The sequence below is a fragment of the Mobula hypostoma genome, chromosome 4, assembly GCF_963921235.1.
Source record: "Mobula hypostoma chromosome 4, sMobHyp1.1, whole genome shotgun sequence".
NCBI classification, from domain to species: Eukaryota; Metazoa; Chordata; class Chondrichthyes; order Myliobatiformes; family Myliobatidae; genus Mobula; species Mobula hypostoma.
The window spans coordinates 119,719,351-119,741,314 of record NC_086100.1 but is presented as its reverse complement, the minus strand read 5'-3'; the positions used below and the strand labels follow the sequence as shown (position 1 = coordinate 119,741,314).

Below are 21,964 nucleotides of genomic sequence, written 5' to 3'. Positions count from 1 at the left end.
TACAGCCTTTAAAGCATTGAAAGTGCCTTTCTTTTAGCTTTATCTACTGGACACAACTCAGACCTCTTTCAGAAGAGGAACCTAGAATGCTGTGTCTAGCTACAAATTTTTTAATACACACAAATGTTGTTTTATTCTGGATTTCAATACAGGTTTCCCCCGCCATCCGAGGGTAGAGCGTTCCTATGAAATGGTTCGTAAGCTGGAATGTGGTAAAGCGAAGAAGCAATTACCATTAACTTATATGGGAAAAATTTGTGAGCGTTCGCAGACCCAAAAATAACTTACCAAATCATGCCAAATAACACATAAAACCTAAAATAACAGTAACGTATAGTAAAAGCAGCAATGATATGATGAATACACAGCCTATATAAAGTAGAAATACTTTTCCACAATCATTGCGCACTGTTCTCCGTAGCGAAAATCTCACGCAAGCGCTCTCGGCAAAAACATGGCGCAAGTGCTCTCCAGTAACCTCTAAGCTGTGAAGCTGCCAAATCATACCAAATAACACGTAAAAATACACAGTCGATATAAAGTAGAAATAATGTATGTACAGTGTAGTATCACTTATGGGAATCGGGAAGACAGCGCCGAGCACACTGATGATGGTGTGTTAGGCTGAGTCATCGGAGGTTGGGGTGGCGCAGTGGTCCCCACCCTCCAGGCAGCGAACCGATACTGATCTGTGAAGTATGCAGTGGTACAGCAGTGGCCGAGACGCACCCAGCACATTTATAAGAAAAATCCAAAATAAACAAGCTAATTAATTAGGTGCCGCCCGGCACGTACATGTCGGCCCAGATTAGAGGTGACACAATCGGCAATCATCTCTGATCTGGGCTGACATTTACATGCCGGGCGGCACCTAATTAATTAGCTTGTTTATTTTGGCTTTTTTCTTAAAGATGTGCTGAGTGCGTTCCAGTTACCGCTGCATTCTCCGCGAATCGGTATCTGTCCAGGGCCCGGGGGTTGGGGTGGTGGGACACTGGGGTGTCACCTCATCGTCGATCAGGGCAGGCAGGTCATCTTCTTCTATGTCTGCCTGCCTCAATGTCAAAGGTCAAGGTTCGTCGTCTGCTGTGGCTGATGTGGAAGGCTTGTTTGACTGCTTAGCCTCGCGCATTTTTCTATCATACAGTTCTTTGTAAGCACTCAAACCATTCTGTAAATATGCCCTAAACTGACGTACCCTTTCAAAATTAAAGTCGTACTTTATCATTGCAACGAAAATCTCACGCATTTGCTTCACTTTCAGTTCCTGGACGACTTCACTTTCACAACTGCATTCGGTTTCGATTGTTATCCTTTCCTCTTCCAATTGCATCAGCCCTTCATGTATCAGTTCTTGGTCATGGGATGCCAAAACCTCTTCAACATCATCTTCGTCAACTTCCACAAGCCAAACTCACTTTGTCCTTACTCCGTTCACCACGATCGAAACGCTTAATTATGTCTAGTTTTACACTAAGTGTAACATCCTTACGAGCTCTTTTAGGCTTTTCCGATACCTTAGAACTCATCTTGCTAATGGCTGCTCACAAGCACGTGTTTAAGCAATGCCGGCTAGAATGCCGTTCCGAATCCGGGGGAGAGCGGCTGCTCGGGGCACGCACTGATTTTTTTCGCCGCTTTTCCCCACGCGCTGCCTTTTCTCATAACAGTGAAAACACCTTCTGTTAGCGAAAACAGGTAACTAATATAGGTCTTTCGTAACAGTGAGGTTTCGTAAAGCCAACGTTTGTAAAGCGGGGGACACCTGTATATTCTTGTATATTTTCTTTCAACACAACCTGAAGGAATGGTAAAATCTGTTTCCTTAAACAAAGCATAATGCAATGCACCTTCAGTGCCCTGAATTGTTTTAGGCAATTTTCATGTACTTTCCATGGGCTGCACGTTTCTAGTTGCTATCTGCTCATGTGTATCAAATGCACAGTATCCTGAAGTGACTAACTTTTCTTAGTGCAGACTGAGGGAGGCTGCTTCACTTCATGCTTCAAGACATTTCAGAATCAGTTAAGACCGTAACTGAATTTATTAGTAAGAATGAAAATACCAAAGAATGAGATTGGATTTGACAACCTGAAGGCTTTATCAAGTCAGCTAGCAGTTCACATAAATTATTTAAATGGCAAAGCTATAACCCGAGGATTATAGTTTTATTGCCTCAGCTGTTCTAGTGATCCTAGCAATCCTTGTGAGTACGAAGTTCAATAATATACTCCCTTTTCTCCTTCAACACAGTACATTTACACAGAGAAGCTGCCGTTATTAACTATTCATCTTTCATCTAACTTTAACCCCAAGAGAAAGAGAAAAGATTACCATTCAGGTTATAGCTTTCTGGAAACAGCAGGGGATGAACTAAATCAGTGATTATTGCTATTTTCATTCATGTTTAAAGATAATGCCAAGTTCTCACTATGCCACAAGACACATACCTCGGGTGCTCCTTTCCACCTTGTTTGACCTATGCCCACTAGGACGCTTCCCCAGACCTGTGCCCAGTGGATTCACCTTGTGGCATGATGTTGTTTGTGGTAGATAAGTGCAAAACTTTCAGATGCTCCTGCAAAATACTCCGTACTTGGTCTGAGATATCAGGTCTTTAAAACAGAATCAAATTGAAATGAGGCAGCCACTAACTGAGATATTTATGAATGAGTTGCTCCAGAAGAGAATTCTGCCAACTTGAAGTGATTTACAAGCACCCATTACAAAAGTGAATTTAATGCATGCCTGAATAAGATTAATAACTTGGAGGGGAAAGATTTGAGAAATCTTCTAGTTTGCACTGACAAATGCATAACTTGCTAAGTATTTTGGCTGGAGGTTATGTATAACAAATTTACTGTGACTCCAGAATTATTATGTTTGCTTCATGAAAAAAGGAACCTTAATGATGTACTCATTATTTTAAAAAAAACTTGTAATAGAGTTCTACTTCACCAATTAATGCCACAGTAAGGATTCTTATGACCATAGGTAAAATATGATTGAGGATAGGAAATTGTCTTAAACATCAGAAATTAAGGACTATCATAGATGAAAGATGTAATTAAGATATACAGGTATGCTTGATATTTTTGTTATGCATCCATTAAGAAATGCAAATATAATCTGGTGAAGTTTTTAACTTTTGGTTCTCATTTTATAGATCTGCTGTCTAATTATGCATATAAAATTTGCCCAAAACTTGATTTGAAGGCTTATGGCATACATTTTAGATGATTTCTAGATTGTCCAGGTGTGGGACAGTAATGCCATCAATATATTTGGGCTGATAGATCAGATCATAGGAGTGCCAGAGAGAAGCACTGGTTCAATCAAGGAAAATTTTCTTTTGAAATTAATGGGAAATGATCTGCTACATTATCCAATTGTTTGTAAAGTTATGTCCAATATTTTTACCCTTTCAGTTTAGAACGTAAAGGTGCTAAAGTTCATTTTTCTTGTGTCAATTAATCTGCTTTAGTTTATTGAAGATAACCAAGAGACAAGGCAAGTGTGCATTATGTACATTTTTCTCCAATTAACAATAACAAACAAGAAATTGGAAATGATTATAGCATTATGCATACATACTTCTGTTTGTGTGTGTGTGTGTGTCTGTATGTGTCTGTGTGTAAAATATGCATAAGTGGAGCAGATTTTTATGTGTGTGGAATATACATACATCGATCAGATCCCACAGGCTGTTACTCATTGTTGTAAGCTGAGCTGAAGGAGAGAGCATTCTGAGGTACATCTATGCAACCTCTAGCTTAGCATCTTCACCAGAATGAATGAACAAATATGATGACCTTTACTACCCACAGCATTGCTGCTTATTTGCCTCCTTCATTCATCTGCCATGGCCCTTATGTCTACTTTATGTTATTTAATAGTTTTCAGATATTTATGGCAACTTTCATTTCTGTATAAACCTAACCCTGTTGTGTATTTAATATTTCAATAACATTTGAGTAATTTTGTATATATAGTGTTTGATGAAGCATTCTTGTTCATGTTCACTTTCATTCCTGACTGCAACTCAGTTGTGTCGCTGTCTGCGGTTTCCATTGAAATAGCAATTTCAACTGCTCATTTGAGCATAAGTCGTACTTCAGTTAGGAGCAGTTTTTGATTACTTTCTTGTAAGATTCCACAAATGAAACAATGTCTCAGTGCATCATTAAGCCCATCACTGACAATGCTCAATCTCTTCACTTCAGTCATGTATGCTGAAATGGACTCTCCTTCTTCTTGATTCCGCTTATGAAACCTGAAGTGCTCTGCCATCAACAATGGCTTGGATTCTAAGCATTCCTGCATCACTTTTATAATAGTAGCAAAGCTCATTTCTAATGTAACTTCTAATCATTAAATTAATTCAAAGGACGACACGGAGTCCGGGAATGCATGTCTGACTTCATCTTTATTTTAAGTGAGGCACACACGTATCACGTGGTAGCATGAAGATGTTTGCAATTAATGTACTTTTACATATAACCTGTAATTAATAATTTAAACGAACAAGAATGCTTCATCGAACACTATATATACAAGATCATTCAAATATTATCAAAATATTAAATACACAACAGACCCTCTCTATTCTTGAATAATGTATATGTCACCGTCAGGTTTGCAGCTTAATCTAGGGGAAGACAGCCTCCGGCCCGGCGAAACTTGAGAAATCTTGTTTGGGTGGATGCTGCATGATATGTTCCCCTGTTGCAAATCAATACCATGAAATAACGAACAGTAACAGTAACGAACAGTGTACAATATGCAATTAAATAATTGAGCCTTATAATTCTTAATTTGACTATAGAGTTAGTAAAGAAACAAAAAAAGGAAACTGGCCCATTCTCATGAAACAATCTAATGTGCAATGTTGGAGCTCACAGTTTTCCCATCTGTTCATTCTCGATTGATTTTCTCCCTAAGCGTCGACTCCTGACCCCATTCCAAGTCCACTCCATCCTGCTGTCTATAACTTTCCCATTCTGGCATCCTTTCTCTCCATCTTCCACTGAACAAAAGACCGCAAAACCTTCACTTGGGCACACAAGAAAGAAAACATCTCCCCTCATTGGCCAGAGCACATTCCAAAGCCCCCCCCCCGCCGTAATCTCTAATCATAACCCAAACACTGCGCCACAGAGAAACCATTACATTAGCAGGGAAACCTTTCCCAGGTAGTTAAATATAATTTCTGAAAAGACGGAAAGCTCGGCAGATTGAAAGTAAGAAGCCAAGAGAAGTGTTGCATGTCAGATGTTAACCATTCCCATGATTTGGATCTCAGATGGAAGTATTCTTCTTTGCTAGGGAAAGCACAATGGAAGGAATATCCAAAGTGATTAATCAAGCCGTGGGTTAGAAGATGGAATACGTCACTCCTGGGACAAGATTTCAAAGGGATTTAAGCAGCTGAGTTGTCTCACTTTAGAGAAAAAAAATAAGATGTAGAAACAAAGCAAATGTTGGTATATGGGAGGATGTGGACTCAAGCAGTACAGAAAGTTAACATACATGTAGAGCAAGTAATTCCTACAAATGAGTTGTTGTCCTTTACCACATACATATGACGTATTGTTAGAACAGTGTACTGTTAAGGTTACACTTGGAAACTGTGCACAATTTTACTTTGGACGTAGGGCTGTATAGGTTCACTAATTTGTTTCCTGGAATTAGGGAACCTGTGAAGAGAGAATAAGTAAGATTTAAATTTCACTGGAATTTATCTAAAAGGAATTGAAGGGCTGGTATCTCAGGCGCTAGATTTAGATCATGAGATCACTCAGTTCTCTTTTATTGTCATTTAGAAATGCATACATGCATTAAGAAATGATAAAATATTCCTCCAGACTGATAGTCACAGAAAAACAGGACAAACCAAAGACTAACAGTGGCAGAACCACATAATTATAACATATAGTTACAGCAGTGCAAAGCAATACCATAATTTGATAAAGAACAGACCATGGGCACATACAGAATTGGGAAATACAGCACCAAAATAAAGTGCTAACCATTCAGGATAAGTGAAGAGAATGTTCTGTGCCCTACATGATTGTGAATATTTGGAATTCACTCAGATAACCTTGTTTACAATTTATCTCCATGGTCACCCAAGTTTTACACCATCAGAGGCACCCTGCTACTGCAACCCTCCCTGTAAGCTTGAGTGTTTTTTGTCACCTACCCAGTTCTGATGAAGGGCCTTAACCTGAGACAGAGTTCTGTGTTTTGTCCAATGGGTCTTACCCAACTTGACCTGCAGCATAATCTGTTTTCATCTATTCAGCCAAGTTTTGAATAGTCCATCACTGTTGTAATTTATTCCAAAACAACACTTTGATCTCTAGAAGTGTCAGCTGCTCTATTTAATAATAATAATAATTTTATTGATCCTGAGTGGGAAATTATTTCATTATAGCAGCAACATTTAAAAACACACTTAGCAGTGTTGAGATGTAACTAATAATGAAGTATAGAACAATAATATACACAATAATAATTTACCAAAGTGCAATAATAATGTACGAAATAATAAAACAGAGGCCATTGTACTCTGATATGTGTTCTCCTGTCGTACAGAGATGAACTGTTGTATATGCTTATTGCATTTGGTAGGGAAGATTTTCTGTAGCGATCCTTGTGAGCGCAGAGCTGAATGAGTCTGTTCGAAAGGGTGCTCTGCTGCTTATTCAGTAGGTCATGGAGAGGATGTGCTAGATTGTCAATATCAGTTTGTTTAGTGATCTCCTCTCCACCACTAACCCCAAAGAGTCCAGGTTTTAACCAACGGATCCAGTCTTTTTGATGAGTTTATTTAGTTTTTTTGCATCACCAGCACTGATGCTGCTCCCCCAACATGAAGCAGCAAAGAAGATCGCCAACATCCTGCTGCACACATTGAAGGATCTAGCTTCCTTAGAAAATAGGAGAAAGCTGAGCTTGTCTATGATAGTGAATATCCATCACATTGTTTGTATTCAAGACTCAAATCACTAGCTTTTGGATGCACAGTGTAATAAGCAAAATGGGAACTGGATGAGAAAATGGCTCTCAGATAGGCTGTGATGTTAGTGAATGGTAAAAAAAATTAAAAGGGCTAACCACCTACTCTTGTTCAGATTTCTTACATTCTGAATTTTTTATGTTCAGGGATATCAAGGTAATTGGAGACTGGTTCTCACCATTGAAGAAAATTGCTGCAATGTTACTGATCTTCCATGCTATGCCACTACAAATCTGAATTAGAATGGATGTGAAGATTAAACATAATGCATTATATTTTGTCCATTTTGCAGAATGACAAGTCTCCCAGACGCTCAACAAGTCGATCAAGTAACATATCAAAGGTAGGAACATACTTTAATTTCAAGAGAGATGCTTTGCTTGATGATAAGGAAATCTTTGTCAGTTGTTGGGAAATTCCTTGTGCAATGGACTGGATCTTCAGTTAGCAATTGGGGACTCCTTTATGAATTGGACTGGATTTTACAATCAAGTACAGATCTACCCACATCTACCTCTGACTTGTATGTCAACTCCACACTTAACCTTGTATGGATCTCCCACTGGACTCCCTGTGATAAAAGCTCCAATCCCTTACATTTTATCTATTGTCACATTGGTCTCCATTGTGATGGAAAATTTCTCGTACAATGTCAGACCTAGCTTAAATGGGATGAGCAGTTTCTGTAGCATAAACCTCCGCAAATTGGCATCCAGATGAGCCAATGTTGAAGTGTAATCATTGAATCCACAGCTCCCTGAACTGAAGAAATTCCAAACTCCCTTTATTTGTGTGAAATCCTGGACTTCCAGGCACTTATAAGGAAAATGTTGCAACATTTCTTTAAAACTCTGGGCTAACATTTGCAGTTAATACAATGGATTGTGCTTAATTGGGACACATTGGCACCAGTACTTTTTGGCCCAATTAAGCAGCTGCCCCAATTAGCTGAAGTTTCATGGAAATAGTTAAAAAGGTATTTTTAAAAAAAGACAAACTACCATTTAACTGAGTAACAAATTATGTATTTAAATGAAATACAGAACAAATTAGAACACTACTAATACTACTACAGTATGATAAAACTGTGTATTGGTTCCTAATAGTTATCGAGGGAGGAATTCATCCGGTGTATGCTGCTGCGTATGGAGCGTCCACAAAGGGAGAGCGCCTCTGGTGAAGGAGCTGGTCGTGTTCATTCCGGGGAAGCTCACTCACCTTTGGTTCCCACCAGACACTCACCTCTCACTAGTACTCCCAAGTCCCTATGCACCTCGATTTTTAAATTCTCTCCCCAGTGAGGTGAATTCTTGCACCCAGGCTGTCCATAATCTTGACAAAACTGTGGTTATCAGTCTCAGACACCTATAGATCTGTCTTCATTGTCTTGAGATCTGGTTTATTAAGTGTGATTGCCCTTTTATGGTTATTTGGATTCGGTAAATAGCTTAATACCACACCCCTTCACCCACCTACCATTTCAAGGTAATTTCATTTTCCTTGCTATTAATGTCAAGATCAAGAAATGTCACATCATTTTTAATCCCGATTTTTCCCATCCCCTTTCCATAATGTTGATGTGACTGATGACTTTTCAAAAATCTAAATAGTCTGGAACATCAGCTAAAATGCATTCTCTCTGTAGGTCATCAGGCTCAGGGGACTTTGCAGATTCCATTCCAATAACTTGTCTGGTAACCCTCCTTATATAACATTTATCAATCATTAGCTCATTAACCCATTCAAAATATTTATTTAATGACTGTAGTTTTTGATTTCTCACTTTAATTTCGCCTTTTTACCGTTGCCTTTTTAGGTAGTTGTAGAAGTTCTTACAATGTTTCAAGATTTATTGTTATTTTCTTCCTCCCTCAACCTCCTGCTTTCTTGGCTAATTTTTGAAATCCTCCCAATCATCAAGCTTTTGGTCACACTGACAAAGATTAAAAATCTTTTATTTCTCAGGTTAACCAGATTGGACTACTTTTGAAATGTGGTCCTTAAAGCAGTGCAGTGTAATTTTATCAAGGATTATCAATTGTTTCTTTAAACCTTCACGATTGCTAATCTTCCATCACATCTTTTACTCTAATTTTCACCTCTTTCTTAATCAGCATTCCACTAATTTGCACAATTGGTTTCATTTCAATGTAAGCCACTGTTTTATACTTGGATTTCAAAATGACTTTGACAGTGAACACATTATAATCCTCAAAGGAACCTTTACTATAATGTTACAAATTAAGTCCGTCTCATTATATAGTAATAGCTCCAAAGTGACCTGTGCCTATCTGGTTCCTCCACTGCACAGATCACTTCAGCAATTCAGTTACCCACTCTATGAAGATTACCCATTCTTCGTGAATATTTAATAATGGAATCAGTTATAAAGGGTAGTATTAAAACACAGATTAATAAGGAACGGTTGGAAGGGATATGTCAAAGGTAGGTCATATCTGATGTGCTTTATTGAATATTTTGCAGTGAAGATAAAGCTCGATGAGAACGTGTACTTAAGTAGTCCACATGGATTTCAGCAAAATTTTTGCTGATGTCAGACCCAAAATTTTTGCTGATGTCAGACCCACTAGATGCAGGCTGTATGTTAATTAGTGCTGTAGATTACTCCTGGTGTGTACATGAGGGGTAAAATCTTGGAGGTGCTGATGGGAATATGGGGAGAATTAAATGTAACTTGTGTGGTATTGGTGTGAATGGATGCTTGATTTTTGAAGCAGACTCTATTTCTGTGTTATAAAAATTAACTGAAAAAGGTACAGAGCAGGTAAATAGAGATGTTACCAGGACTGGAATATGGTAAGCATGACAAAAGATTGGCTCAGAAGAGGTTGTTTTCTCTGGTTCCGAGGAGGTTGTGGAGAGATTCAACAGTAGGACATAAAGTTGCAGGCCAATGAACACTGCAATTTACAATTTGTTCAACTACAGTGATTCGGAGATCACTTTTGTTCTTATCCCGTATTTTAGTCTAACGCTTCCCTTTTTCCGTTCTGCTTGTGTCTGAGAAACCATTCCCTATCATTTCAAATATACTGCCATCGTTTGTGAAATAGCATACCCCCCAATCATTGATCTAAAACATTATATTAACTTCTTTCCATAGATCATGTTGGACCTAATACTTCAAGTATTTTCTATTTTTATTACCCAGTCTGTCTACTCAAGTAAAATACCACCCCATTTCCAACCTAGTTTTCCACACCAAATTCCTGTACAGTCATTAATAAGGCATGGAGGCAAGCCCTTTAGCCCTTCTCATCCATGCCAACCCAAGGTGCTCACCAAGCTAGTCACATTTGCCCATGTTTGATCTATATTCCACTAAATTTCTTCTATCCATGTGCTTGGCCAAATGCCTTTTAAATGTACTTTTTGTACCTGCCTCGAGAACTTCCTCTAACAATTCATAATCATACGTCCACTTCTCCCTGCATGATGAGGTTGCTCCTCTGGTCCATTTTATATCTTTCCCTGCTCATGTGCACCCTCTAGTTTTTAGTTTTTTGTTCTGCTTCTCTGGAAATAAAAAGACTATATACTTTCACCCTTTCCACACTCCTCGTGATTTTATAAGGTCACCCTTCACTTTTCCACATTCCAAGTAATAAAGTCCTAGTCTACTCAACCTCTCTGTGTAACTTGGGTCCTCGTGTCGTGCAGCATTCTAGTAGATCTTCACTATAATATTCCCATTTTAATCTTGTCTCTCCTCTATCAGGGCAACTGAAACTGAACAGGATACTCCAGATACAACCTCACCAACATCTTGTGCAGTTGCAGCATAACATTGCAACTCTTGTACTCAATGCCTTATAGTGTCCTTTGCTGTCCTTCCTACATAACACTACAACATTAACCACCCTCCAGTCTTCTGTGGCTAAAGATGGAGCAACTATGGTAGGTTTGCTAGCATGGTTCGGGAGGGTTTAAACTAATTTGCAAGGGGGATGGGACCCGGAGCGATAGAGCAGTGAAAGAAGTGCATGGAGTAAAGCCAAATCTAACAGATAGAGAGGCTTTGAGGAAAGAGAAACAGAATAAAGGGTGTAAAGGTAGTAAGGTAGAAGGGCTAAAGTGCATGTACTTCAATGCAAGAAGCATCGGGAACAAAGGTGGTGAACTGAGAGCTTGGATACATACATGGAATTATGATGTACTGGCCATTACAGAGACTTGGCTGGCATCAGGGCAGGAATGGATTCTCAATATTCCTGGATCTCAGTGCTTTAACGGGGATAGAGAGGGGGGAAAAGGGGAGGAGGGGTGGCATTACTGGTCAGGGATACTATTACAGCTACAGAAAGGGTGGATAATGTAGCGGGATCCTCTTTTGAGTCAGTATGGGTGGAAGTCAGGAACAGGAAGGGAGCAGTTACTCTATTGGGGGTATTCTATAGGTCCTTTGGTAGCAGCAGAGATACCAAGGAGCAGATTGGGAGGCAGATTTTGGAAAGATGCAAAAATAGCAGGGTTATTATCATGGGTGACTTTAACTTCCCTAATATTGATTGGCACCTGATTAGTTCCAAGGATTTAGATGGGGCAGAGTTTGTTAAGTGTGTCCGGGACGGATTCCTGTCACAGTATGTGGACAGGCCGACTAGGGGGATGCCATACTACATCTAGTACTAGGTAATGAACCGGGTCAGGTCACAGATCTCTCAGTGGGTGAGCATCTGGGGGACAGTGACCACCGCTCCCTGGCCTTTAGCATTATCATGGAAAAGGATAGAATCAGAGAGGACAGGAAAATTTTTAATAGGGGAAGGGGAAATTATGAGGCTACAAGGCTAGAACTTGCGGGTGTGATTGGGATGATGTTTTTGCGGGGAAACATAGAATGGACATGTGGTCGATGTTTAGAGATCTCTTGCAGGATGTTAGGGATAAATTTGTCCCAGTGAGGAAGATAAAGAATGGTAGGGTGAAGGAACCATGGGTGACAAGTGAGGTGGAAAATCTAGTCAGGTGGAAGAAGGCAGCATACATGAGGTTTAGGAAGCAAGGATCAGATGGGTCTTTTGAGGAATATAGGGAAGCAAGAAAGGAGCTTAAGAAGGCGCTGAGAAGAGCAAGAAGGGGGCATGAGAAGGCCTTGGTGAGTAGGGTAAAGGAAAACCCCAAGGCATTCTTCTATTATGTGAAGAACAGAAGGATGACAGGAGTGAAGGTAGTACCGATTAGAGATAAAGGTGGGAAGATGTGCCTGGAGGCTGTGGAAGTGAGCGAGGTCCTCAATGAATACCTCTCTTCGGTATTCACCAGTGAGCGGGAACTTGATAATGGTGAGGACAATATGAGTGAGGTTGATGTTCTGGAGCATGTTGATATTAAGGGAGAGGAGGTGCTGGCGTTGTTAAAATACATTAGGACAGCTAAGTCCCCGGGGCCTGATGGAATATTGCCTGGGGCCTGACTGAATATTCCCCAGGCTGCTCCACAAGGTGAGGAAAGAGATTGCTGAGCCTCTGGCTAGAATCTTTATGTCCTCGTTGTCCACGGGGATGGTACTGGAGGATTGGAGGGAGGCGAATGTTATCCCTTTGTTCAAAAAAGGTAGTAGGGATAGTCCGGGTAATTATAGACCAGTGAGACTTACGTCTGTGGTAGGAAAGCTGTTGGAAAAGATTCTTAGCGATAGGATCTGTGGGCATTTAGAGAATCATGGTCTGATCAGGGACAGTCAGCATGGCTTTGTGAAGGGCAGATCGTGTCTAACAAGCCTGATAGTTTTCTTTAAGGAGGTGACCAGGCATATAGATGAGTGTAGTGCAGTGAATGTGATCTATATAGATTTTAGTAAGGCATTTGACAAGGTTCCACACAGTAGTCTTATTCAGAAAGTCAGAGGCATAGGATCCAGGGAAGTTTGGCCAGGTGGATTCAGAATTGGCTTGCCTGCAGAAGGCAGAGGGTCATGGTGGAGGGAGTACATTGGGATTGGAGGGTTGTGACTAGTGGTGTACCACAAGGATCGGTTCTGGGACCTCTACTTTTCGTGATTTTTATTAACGACCTGGATGTTGGGGTAAAAGGGTGGGTTGGCAAGTTTGCAGATGACATAAAGGTTGGTGGTGTTGTAGATAGTGTAAAGGATTGTCGAAGATTGCAGAGAGACAGTGATAGGATGCAGAAGTAGGCTGAGAAGTGGCAGATGGAGTTCAACCCGGAGAAGAGTGAGGTGGTACACTTTGGAAGGACAAACTCCAAGGCAGAGTACAAAGTAAATGGCAGGATACTTGGTAGTGTGGAGGATCAGAGGGATCTGGGGATAGAAGTCCACAGATCCCTGAAAGTTGCCTCACAGGTGGATAGGGTAGTTAAGAAAGCTTATGGGGTGTTAGCTTTCATAAGTCGAGGGATAGAGTTTAAGAGTCGTGAGGTAATGATGCAGCTCTATAAAAACTGTGGTTAGGCCACACTTGGAGTGTTGTGTCCAGTTCTGGTCGCCTCACTATAGGAAGGATGTGGAAGCATTGGAAAGGATACAGAGATTTACCAGGATGCTGCCTGGTTTAGAGAGTATGGATTATGATCAGAGATTAAGGGAGCTAGGGCTTTACTCTTTGGAGAGAAGGAGGATGAGAGGAGACATGATAGAGGTATACAAGATATTAAGAGGAATAGATAGAGTGGGTAGCCAGCGCCTCTTCCCCAGAGCACCCACCACTGAAAACAAGAGGACATGACTTTAAGGTAAGGGGTAGGAAGTTCAAGGGGGGTATTAGAGGAAGATTTTTTACTCAGAGAGTGGTTGGTGTGTGGAATGCACTGCCTGAGTCAGTGGTGGAGGCAGATACACTAGTGAAATTTAAGAGACTACTAGACAGGTATATGGAGGAATTAATTCTTACAACCCATCTGCAATCTCTCTATACACCTGTTCCTCTAAATCCCAATGACTGTTGGGAGGCCTTTAATACCATCCCATCAAAGTTACCATCCTCTTCTTATTTCTAAATTCTACCCATATGGCCTTACTGGGTAATCCCCCAGGAATATTGTCTCTCGGCACAAGTGTTTTGCCCTTCCTAAATCAATAAGGCCTTCTCTGTCTCACCTGCAGTAGCATCTGTATCTGGGAACATTAATCTGCCAGTCTTACCTTCATCTTAGCCATACTTCTGTTATGGCAAAAATATTCCAGTCTTCAGAGGCAATCCACGCTCCGAGTTACCCATCTTGCCTGTTAAACCTCTTGCATTGAAGTACGTGTAGGTTAAATTCTGGAGCATCGTAAAGTTCATTCCTTTATGCTCCTGGATGTCCCGACGACTAAACTTGCTCTCAGCAGCTACAGTATTTTCCCCCAGCTTCTCTTTGGCCTCTCTGTTGCTCAATGTCCCTTAGCACCAGCTCCTCAGCCACTCATTCATCTGGCCTATCTTTCCATTCCTACTGTGATAGTTTGTACATGATGTTCAAACTAAAATAAGTGATTGAATATAATTCACTCAGCAGATTTTTATACTTGTGGTTTAGTAGTGTAATCGCTTTTAATTTTTGTTTACACTATCTTCTTCAGGTACATTCTGAAGTGCACCCAATGGCCACTTATTAGGCACCTCCTGTATCTAATCAAATGGCCACTGAGTGTGTGTTCGTGGTCTTCTACTGCTATAGCCCATACACTTCAAGGTTTGACGTGCTGTGAATTCAAAGGTGCTCTTTGCATACCATTGTTGTAATGAATGGTTATTTGAGTTACTGTTGCCTTCCTATCAGCTTGAATTAGTCTGGCTATTCTCCTCTACCCTCTCTCATTAACAAGGTATTTTCACCCACAGAACTGCCACTCACTGGATGTTCTTTTTGGTTTTTCACACCATTCTCTGTAAACTCTAGAATCTATTTTGCTTGTAAGTCCCAGGAGATCAACAATTTCTGAGATGCTCAAATCACCCCATCTGGCACCAGCAAATAATTCCAGACAAAGCCACTTAGATCACATTTCTTCCCCATCATGATATTTGGTCGGAACAACAACTGAAGCTCTTGACCATGCCTGTATGCTTTTATGCATGGCATTTCTGCCAAATGATTGGCTGATTAGATATTTGCATTAATGAGCTGGTGTACAGGTGTACCTAATGACGTGGTCACTGAATGTATATGGGTGTTTCAACTGGATTTACCTGCTTTTGTTTGCAGTTAGATTAAATTTTGCTCTGCATAACTGTTTTGAAAGTTTGCATGAATCATCCATCATCTTTCAAAGCTCAATTTCAGCCCTCAAGGAAAAATAAATTAATTGCTGTTGTAGTGTGTCTGATACCAACTTTACAGTTCTTTTTCAAATTAAATCAGCAATTCTCTAAAGTTGGCAGGTCCAAGTGCCAAACTCATTGTAAACCCGATTAGTCCAGGGCTGATTGAAATACAATTACTGCACATTATGTTTTATCACACTTGGAAAATATTCCAAAGCACTTAGCTGAAAACTAATTACTGTTCAAATTCTAACTCTCTTGTAATGTATGCAAATATACTGCATCTGGATTTTTTGACATGGAAATATCCCTCCAACAGATATATATATTATTACCATAAAAGCTATTACTAGCCAGTGCTATGGTCATTTCAACACCCAATTAAGTTGGCAAGCAGAGTTACTATTGAGTACTATCCAAAAATAATAGAAATGCTCAAAATTCCATCAAGTAGTTCAAAATTAATATGCAGCATATGTTGGAATCCTCTGCAAAATACAATTATGTAAATACTTAATCTTCAACAAAGTTCTCAAACCTCCATGCACAAGAAGCAATAATGCATGGGGATATGCATATGCAATGTCAACTGGCAGTGTAAAAGTAAAAATTTCTTTCCATGTCTCTTTCTTTGAGACCAGGTGGTAGAATAAGGTCTGTTCAATATTAGTGATATTAAAAGGATTAGATTTTTGGAAGCTGAGAAGTACGACACTTTGAAATGGGTGCAGATAGACTTCCTTTAGGTTGAAATATAACATTTTGCTGTGTCTCCCCTTTGGTCTCATCACTTTATGCAACTTAACTGTAATACTAACCATTTCTCTTTTGCAGCAATCATTCTGACCCACCTTTCCCTCCCAGTTCCAGCCTTTGAGATCCTGATTTCCCAGCTTCCGCCCCACTCCATGAATCCCCTTCCTGGGCTTCTCTCCAGACTGAATTCTCAGAACCCTGTAATCTAAGATGTATTAGAGTTCTTCCACTCTCCCCATCACTGCAGATTAAGTGACGAAGAATATCTGTCTTCATTGGGCCCTGTGCATAAAACTTGTTCACCTACCACATCAGACATCCCACCTCTCCCAGAAGTTCCGGGAATCTCCTGCATATTGATAGTGGCTCCCTGATGGCCGCAAGTTATATACAATATCCCGGAAATCGATTTTTTTGAGAGCGAGAGAGCGTGAGAGCGAGCGAGGGAGAGAACAAGAGAGAGCGCGCGCGAGAGAGAGTGAGCACCATGGCAGAGTGTTCCACAAAAAGAAAATATAAAACGTACATCACCCCAGACTACACTAAAGTGTACCCCTGCCTAATAGGGGTAAAAAATAATGACAGTGTTGCTCGCTGCACTGTTTGCAACAGTGACTTTTCTATTGCCCATGGTGGGTTAAGACTGTAAAAGACATGTTGAGGTGAGTTTAACAGGTGTCATTCATTCATTAGCATAGCTAACATTATTTAAACTAGCTGGCTAGCTGCTAAGGAGCTACTCTATTGCAGACATCCCACCTCTCCTGAGAGTTCCGGGAGTCTCCTGCAAATTGATGGTGCTACCTCCCTGTAATGAGTTTTTGCCGGGTGGGATGTCTGCCACATGCCAATACTTTAGCATTATTTTCCCCAGTGCAAAAGAATTTCTAGGATAAAATGAGTTGTACTTTTGAAATATGAGTTTGGCTTGTTAGTTGAAAATGCTTCTTTCCTGCAGATATTCTCATTTTTCTGGGAATTCTGCCAGTCCTCTGCTGAGAACACAACAGGAACTAGAGATACACTGTTGAAGTTCAGGCTCAGGTGGATGACCTCATTTCAATGTTATGACCTTCAAATGAATCAACTTGAGAGCTGTATATTAATTCACAGATACAAATGTCAGTTCTTTCAGACTTCATATAGATTCTACTGTGCAATGTTAAGGTTCTATTTTTCAGTTTTACTCAAGTCCTGTTGACCTTTCAGAAGTTTAATATTGCTTTCTTCATTTCTCACAGATAATATACTGTAGCTCTCTTAATTACAGATGAAACCCTATTGTATCTGTTCTCCTTCTCTAATGATAATATTAAAAAAAGGCATTTCTGAATTGGCAATTGAAGAAGATTATTTCCCATTGGATTCCCAGTTTTCTTTTTGTGTGAAAGTTTGTTTGCATTAACTTAATAACATAATTAAGAGTCAATATTTTGAGTCATATTTTTCAGTATTTGGATACTGCTGAAGTACCCATGTTTGATAACATTAGGGATCTTGTCTGGCAATAGGATCCGTCCGGATCAGTCTCACAACGTCTATGGATTTTACAATGTTGGTCCAACTCATCAATGTGCAGATGAAGTTTTGTGCTGACGACAATGATGAAGGAAAATTACCCCTTTCATTTAAAACCTAGTTACATGGCTGAAGTAAGCCCTGTGCCATATTAATTAAATGGGAGGATAATTTCTTTTGCTTGGTTTCTGCTGTCAATCCTTCCACCTCCCAGATCCAATACACTGAGAGTATTGCAAGCTCTTCTTTCCTCCTGCTTAAATTTATCCATGAAACAAGTGAACTAAGTGAAATATAATTCAATTCTTTGTCAGAGTCAATGTGACACAAAGACAGCAACGTGTGGCTACACCTGCTCCCAATAATGGTGAACGCAGCAGGCCAGGCAGCATCTCTAAGAAGAGGTACAGTCGACGTTTCAGGCCAAGACCCTTCGTCCTGACGAAGGGTCTCAGCCTGAAACGTCGACTGTACCTCTTCCTAGAGATGCTGCCTGGCCTGCTGCGTTCACCAGCAACTTTGATGTATGTTGCTTGAATTTCCAGCATCTGCAGAATTCCTGTTGTTCCCAATAATGGTGCTAGCTTTAAATTGTTAGATAGTCTTTCTAAGTTTCTAGTCAGGGATTTCAGTCGTCCATAGCTCCACGATTACAGCACCACTGAGCTCTTAGATAAAGTTACATGTAATCTGGCAGCAGCAGAGTTAATAGCGACGCCCAGTGGAATATGGATTCGATAGACACCAGACTCAGCAACAGGGAACTGGCCTAGGAAGAGGCAGACACAAGTGGTGTGAAAGGAAGCAGAAAGATGACGAGAGAGCTAGGGTGCCAGCGAGGCTGAGAGTTAACCCCAACAGAGTAGCAGTACTGTCACTTTTCCTGGCCAGTGCCCACTACTAGATAATTAAAATGGACTGACTGAGACTGAGGTTGAATGCACAGAAAGAGATGAGAAACTTCTGTGTTCTGTTTTTCACCGAAATGTGGCTAAACAACAACATGACCGACTCAGCATTTCAACTCGATGGGACAAGTCTGTTCTGCACAGACAGAAACCCCTCTTGGCGAAATCTGTGTGTACATTAACAAAGGTTCATTCACAAACACGTCTAGTTAGCAGTCACTGTTCTGAGGAAATTGAGCATCTTACAATTGAATGCTAGCTATATTACCTGCTCAGGGAGTTTACTATTCTGTTCGTCACTACTGACTACGTACCCGCCCCCCGAGGGTGAACTGGGAGAACTTTACAGTATCATCAGCTCTTTACAAAACGGCAGGAGACTTCAATCATCATAACCTGCAGGACATTTTTCCTAAATTCCACCAACACATGACCATGGCCACTAAGGGAACAAACAGACTGGACCATGTTTATACAAACAGACACATAACTTACAAAACTTTCCCTCACCCTAATCTTGGCCTCTCTGACTACATCTTCATTACCTTAATCCCAGCATATTGACTGCTGTGGAAAGTGAAGAAGCCAGTCAAGAGGACCATTACTATATGGCCTAATGAAGCAATCTCTATGCTTCAGGACTGTTTTGAAGGAACCAAGGAGGCTGCCACAAACAGAGCAGACACAGACCCTGAGATAAATGCCTCATCGGTCATCGGCAATATCTGTAAGTATCTAGATGTTGATACCTCAAGAAGGTCATCTCATGACTCAACCAGAAGCCCTGGCTGAACACAGGGGTGCGCTCCCTACTAAAAAGCCCAGGATGCTGACTTCAAGTCTGGTGACAGAACAGCTCTCAGAGCAGACAAGAAAAACCTCATCTTGGGCATCAGGAGGGCAACGACCGCCTATGCACCAAAAATTCAGGAAAAATTCAGAAATCCCTGTCGTATGTGGCTGGGCATCAAGAGCATATTTGACTACGTAAGGAAAAACAGTGTCGATTGTACCAGTGATCACTCCCTCCCTGATGCTCTAAACAACTTTTATGCAAACTTCGAGGCTTGCAACAGAGCATCTGCAAAAGCTACCTACTTCCCCAGGTGAGCAGCCACTGTCTATAACAGCAGCAGACGTGAGAAGGACACTGCAGAGAGTCAACCCCAGTGCCAGACCAGACATCATCCCAGGTCAAGTACTCAGGGAGTGTTCAATGGCATGACCATACTCATGGTTAGCACTTCACTCATCTAGACTGCTGTCTCCACATGCTTCAAATCAGACACAGTCATCTGTGTACTAAAGAACCCTACAGCTTCAGAACTAAATGACTATCACCCAGTGGCACTGGTGCCAATCATCATGAAGTGCATTGGACAGCTAATAGTGGCACATATCAAAAACCCCATTTCTGCCACCTGGGACACTCACCAATATGCTCACAGGCAGAACCACTCCTCAACAGATAGTATCTGTCATGCACATGGCCCTGACACATCTAAACACAGACCTCAGATAGTTCTTTTAGAACTGAGATGCAAAGAAATTACTTTAGTCGGAGGGTGGTAAATCTGTGGAATTTGTTGCCACGAGCAGCTGTGGAAGCCACGTCATTGGGTGTATTTAAGACAGACGTAGATAGGTCCTTGATTAGCCAGGGCATCAAAGGATATGGGGTGGAAGCAGCTCCCTTCCCATCATCCTTGACACAGGTGCCCCCCAGGGCCCTGTGCTGAGCTATTACTGTACACTTTGCTCACACACCCAAGCAATCACATCATCAAGTTTGCCAGTGACATGACAGTGGTGAGGCTCATCTCTAACAATGATGAGACAGCATAAGAGAGGAGGTGGAAGAGCTCGAGGCCTGGTGCCAAGCAAATAACCGCTCCCTTAATGTCAATAAGACAAAGGAGATGGTCAATGACTTCTGAGGTACTCAAACCACTCACACCCTCCTTTGCCTCAATGGCACAGCAGTGGAAACTGGGGTGTTGTGGATAGTCTAGAGGGTTGTCAGAGGTTACAGCAACATCAACAGGATGAAGAACTGGGCTGAGAAGCGGCTGATGGAGCCCAAGCCAAATATGTGTGAAGTGGTTCATTTCGATAGGTCAAATTTTTAGACAGAATATATGGTAAGACTCTTGGCAGTGTGGAGGATCAGCAAGTTCTTCGGGTCCGTGTCCATTGGACACCCAAAGCTGCTGCGCAATTTGACAGTGGTGTTTACAAGGCGTATGGTGTGATGGCCTTCATCAACCATGGGATTGAGTTAAAGGGCAGTGAGGTAATGTTACAGCTGTTCGTAAGGCCAGTGATGTTGTGGGGATGGAACTGGACTCTCTCACGGTGGTGTCTGAAAAGAGGATGCTGTCCAAGCTGCATGCCATCTTGGTCAATGTCTCCCATCCACTCCATAATGTACTGGTTGGGCACAGGAGTACATTCAGCCAGAGACTCATTCCACTGAGATGCAACACAGAGCGTCATAGGAAGTCATTCCTGCCTGTGGCCATCAAACTTTACAACTCCTCCCTTGGAGGGTCAGACACCCTGTGCCGATAGGCTGGTCCTGGACTTATTTCATAATTTACTGGCATAATTTACATATTACTATTTAACTGTTTATGGTTCTATTACTATTTATTATTTATGGTGCAACTGTAACGAAAACCAATTTCCCCCTGGGATCAATAAAGTATGACTATGACTATGACTATATAAGACCTTAGTTAGACCCCACTTGGAGTACTGTGCTCAATTCTGGTCGCCTCACTACAGGAAGGATGTGGAAACCATAGAAAGGGTGCAGAGGAGAATTACAAGGATGTTGCCTGGATTGGAGAACGTGCCTTATGAGAATAGGTTGTGTGAACTTGGCCTTTTCTCCTTGTAGTGAGAGAGGATGAGAGGTGACCTGATAGAAGTGTATAAGATGATGAGAGGCATTGATTGTGTGGCTAGTCAGAGGCTCTTTCCCACGGCTGAAATGGTTATCGTGAGGGGACATAGTTTTAAGGTGCTTGGAAGTAGGTACAAGGGAGATGTCAGAGGAAAGTTTTTCGCACAGAGTGTGGTGGGTGCATAGAGGCAGATACAATAGAGTCTGTTAAGAGACTCTTAGATAGGTACATGGATAGTGGGCTATGTTGTAGGGAAATTCTAGTCAGTTTTTAGAGTAGGTTACATGGTCGGCACAACACTGTGGGCCAAAGGACCTATAATGTGCTGTAGATGTCTATGTTTCTATGCATATTTCCTGGGAGTGCACATCACGCACAACCTTTCATGGTCCCAGAACACATCCTGCACAGTCAGGAAAGCTCACCAGAACCTCTACTTTCTCAGGAAGCTGATCCATACTCACGTCATTCTACAGTTGCACAGTAGAGAGCATCAGTGCTTGGTACGGAAACTGCACTGCAGCAGACAGGAAGACTCGACAACACGCCGTCAAAACTACCCAACGCATGATGGGCACCAGCCTCCCTACCATCAAGGACATAGACACAGAAAGATGCCAG

The 21,964-nt window shown here is 41.2% G+C and overlaps 1 protein-coding gene across 6 annotated transcripts in view; it reads left to right on the top strand.

Annotated features, from left to right (window-relative positions):
• The window catches only part of marchf1 (membrane-associated ring finger (C3HC4) 1), a 602,233-nt gene that overhangs the window by 497,763 nt on the left and 82,506 nt on the right, over nt 1-21,964 (top strand). For 4 of the 6 annotated variants that reach the window (XM_063046427.1, XM_063046422.1, XM_063046423.1 and 1 more), the window contains exon 3: nt 7,314-7,364. In XM_063046427.1, coding sequence (XP_062902497.1) covers nt 7,314-7,364 — 51 coding nt within the window. Of the gene's footprint in view, nt 1-7,313; nt 7,365-8,666; nt 8,716-21,964 lie in introns of all 6 variants that reach the window. The other 2 variants (XM_063046424.1, XM_063046426.1) reach the window with 1 other exon arrangement.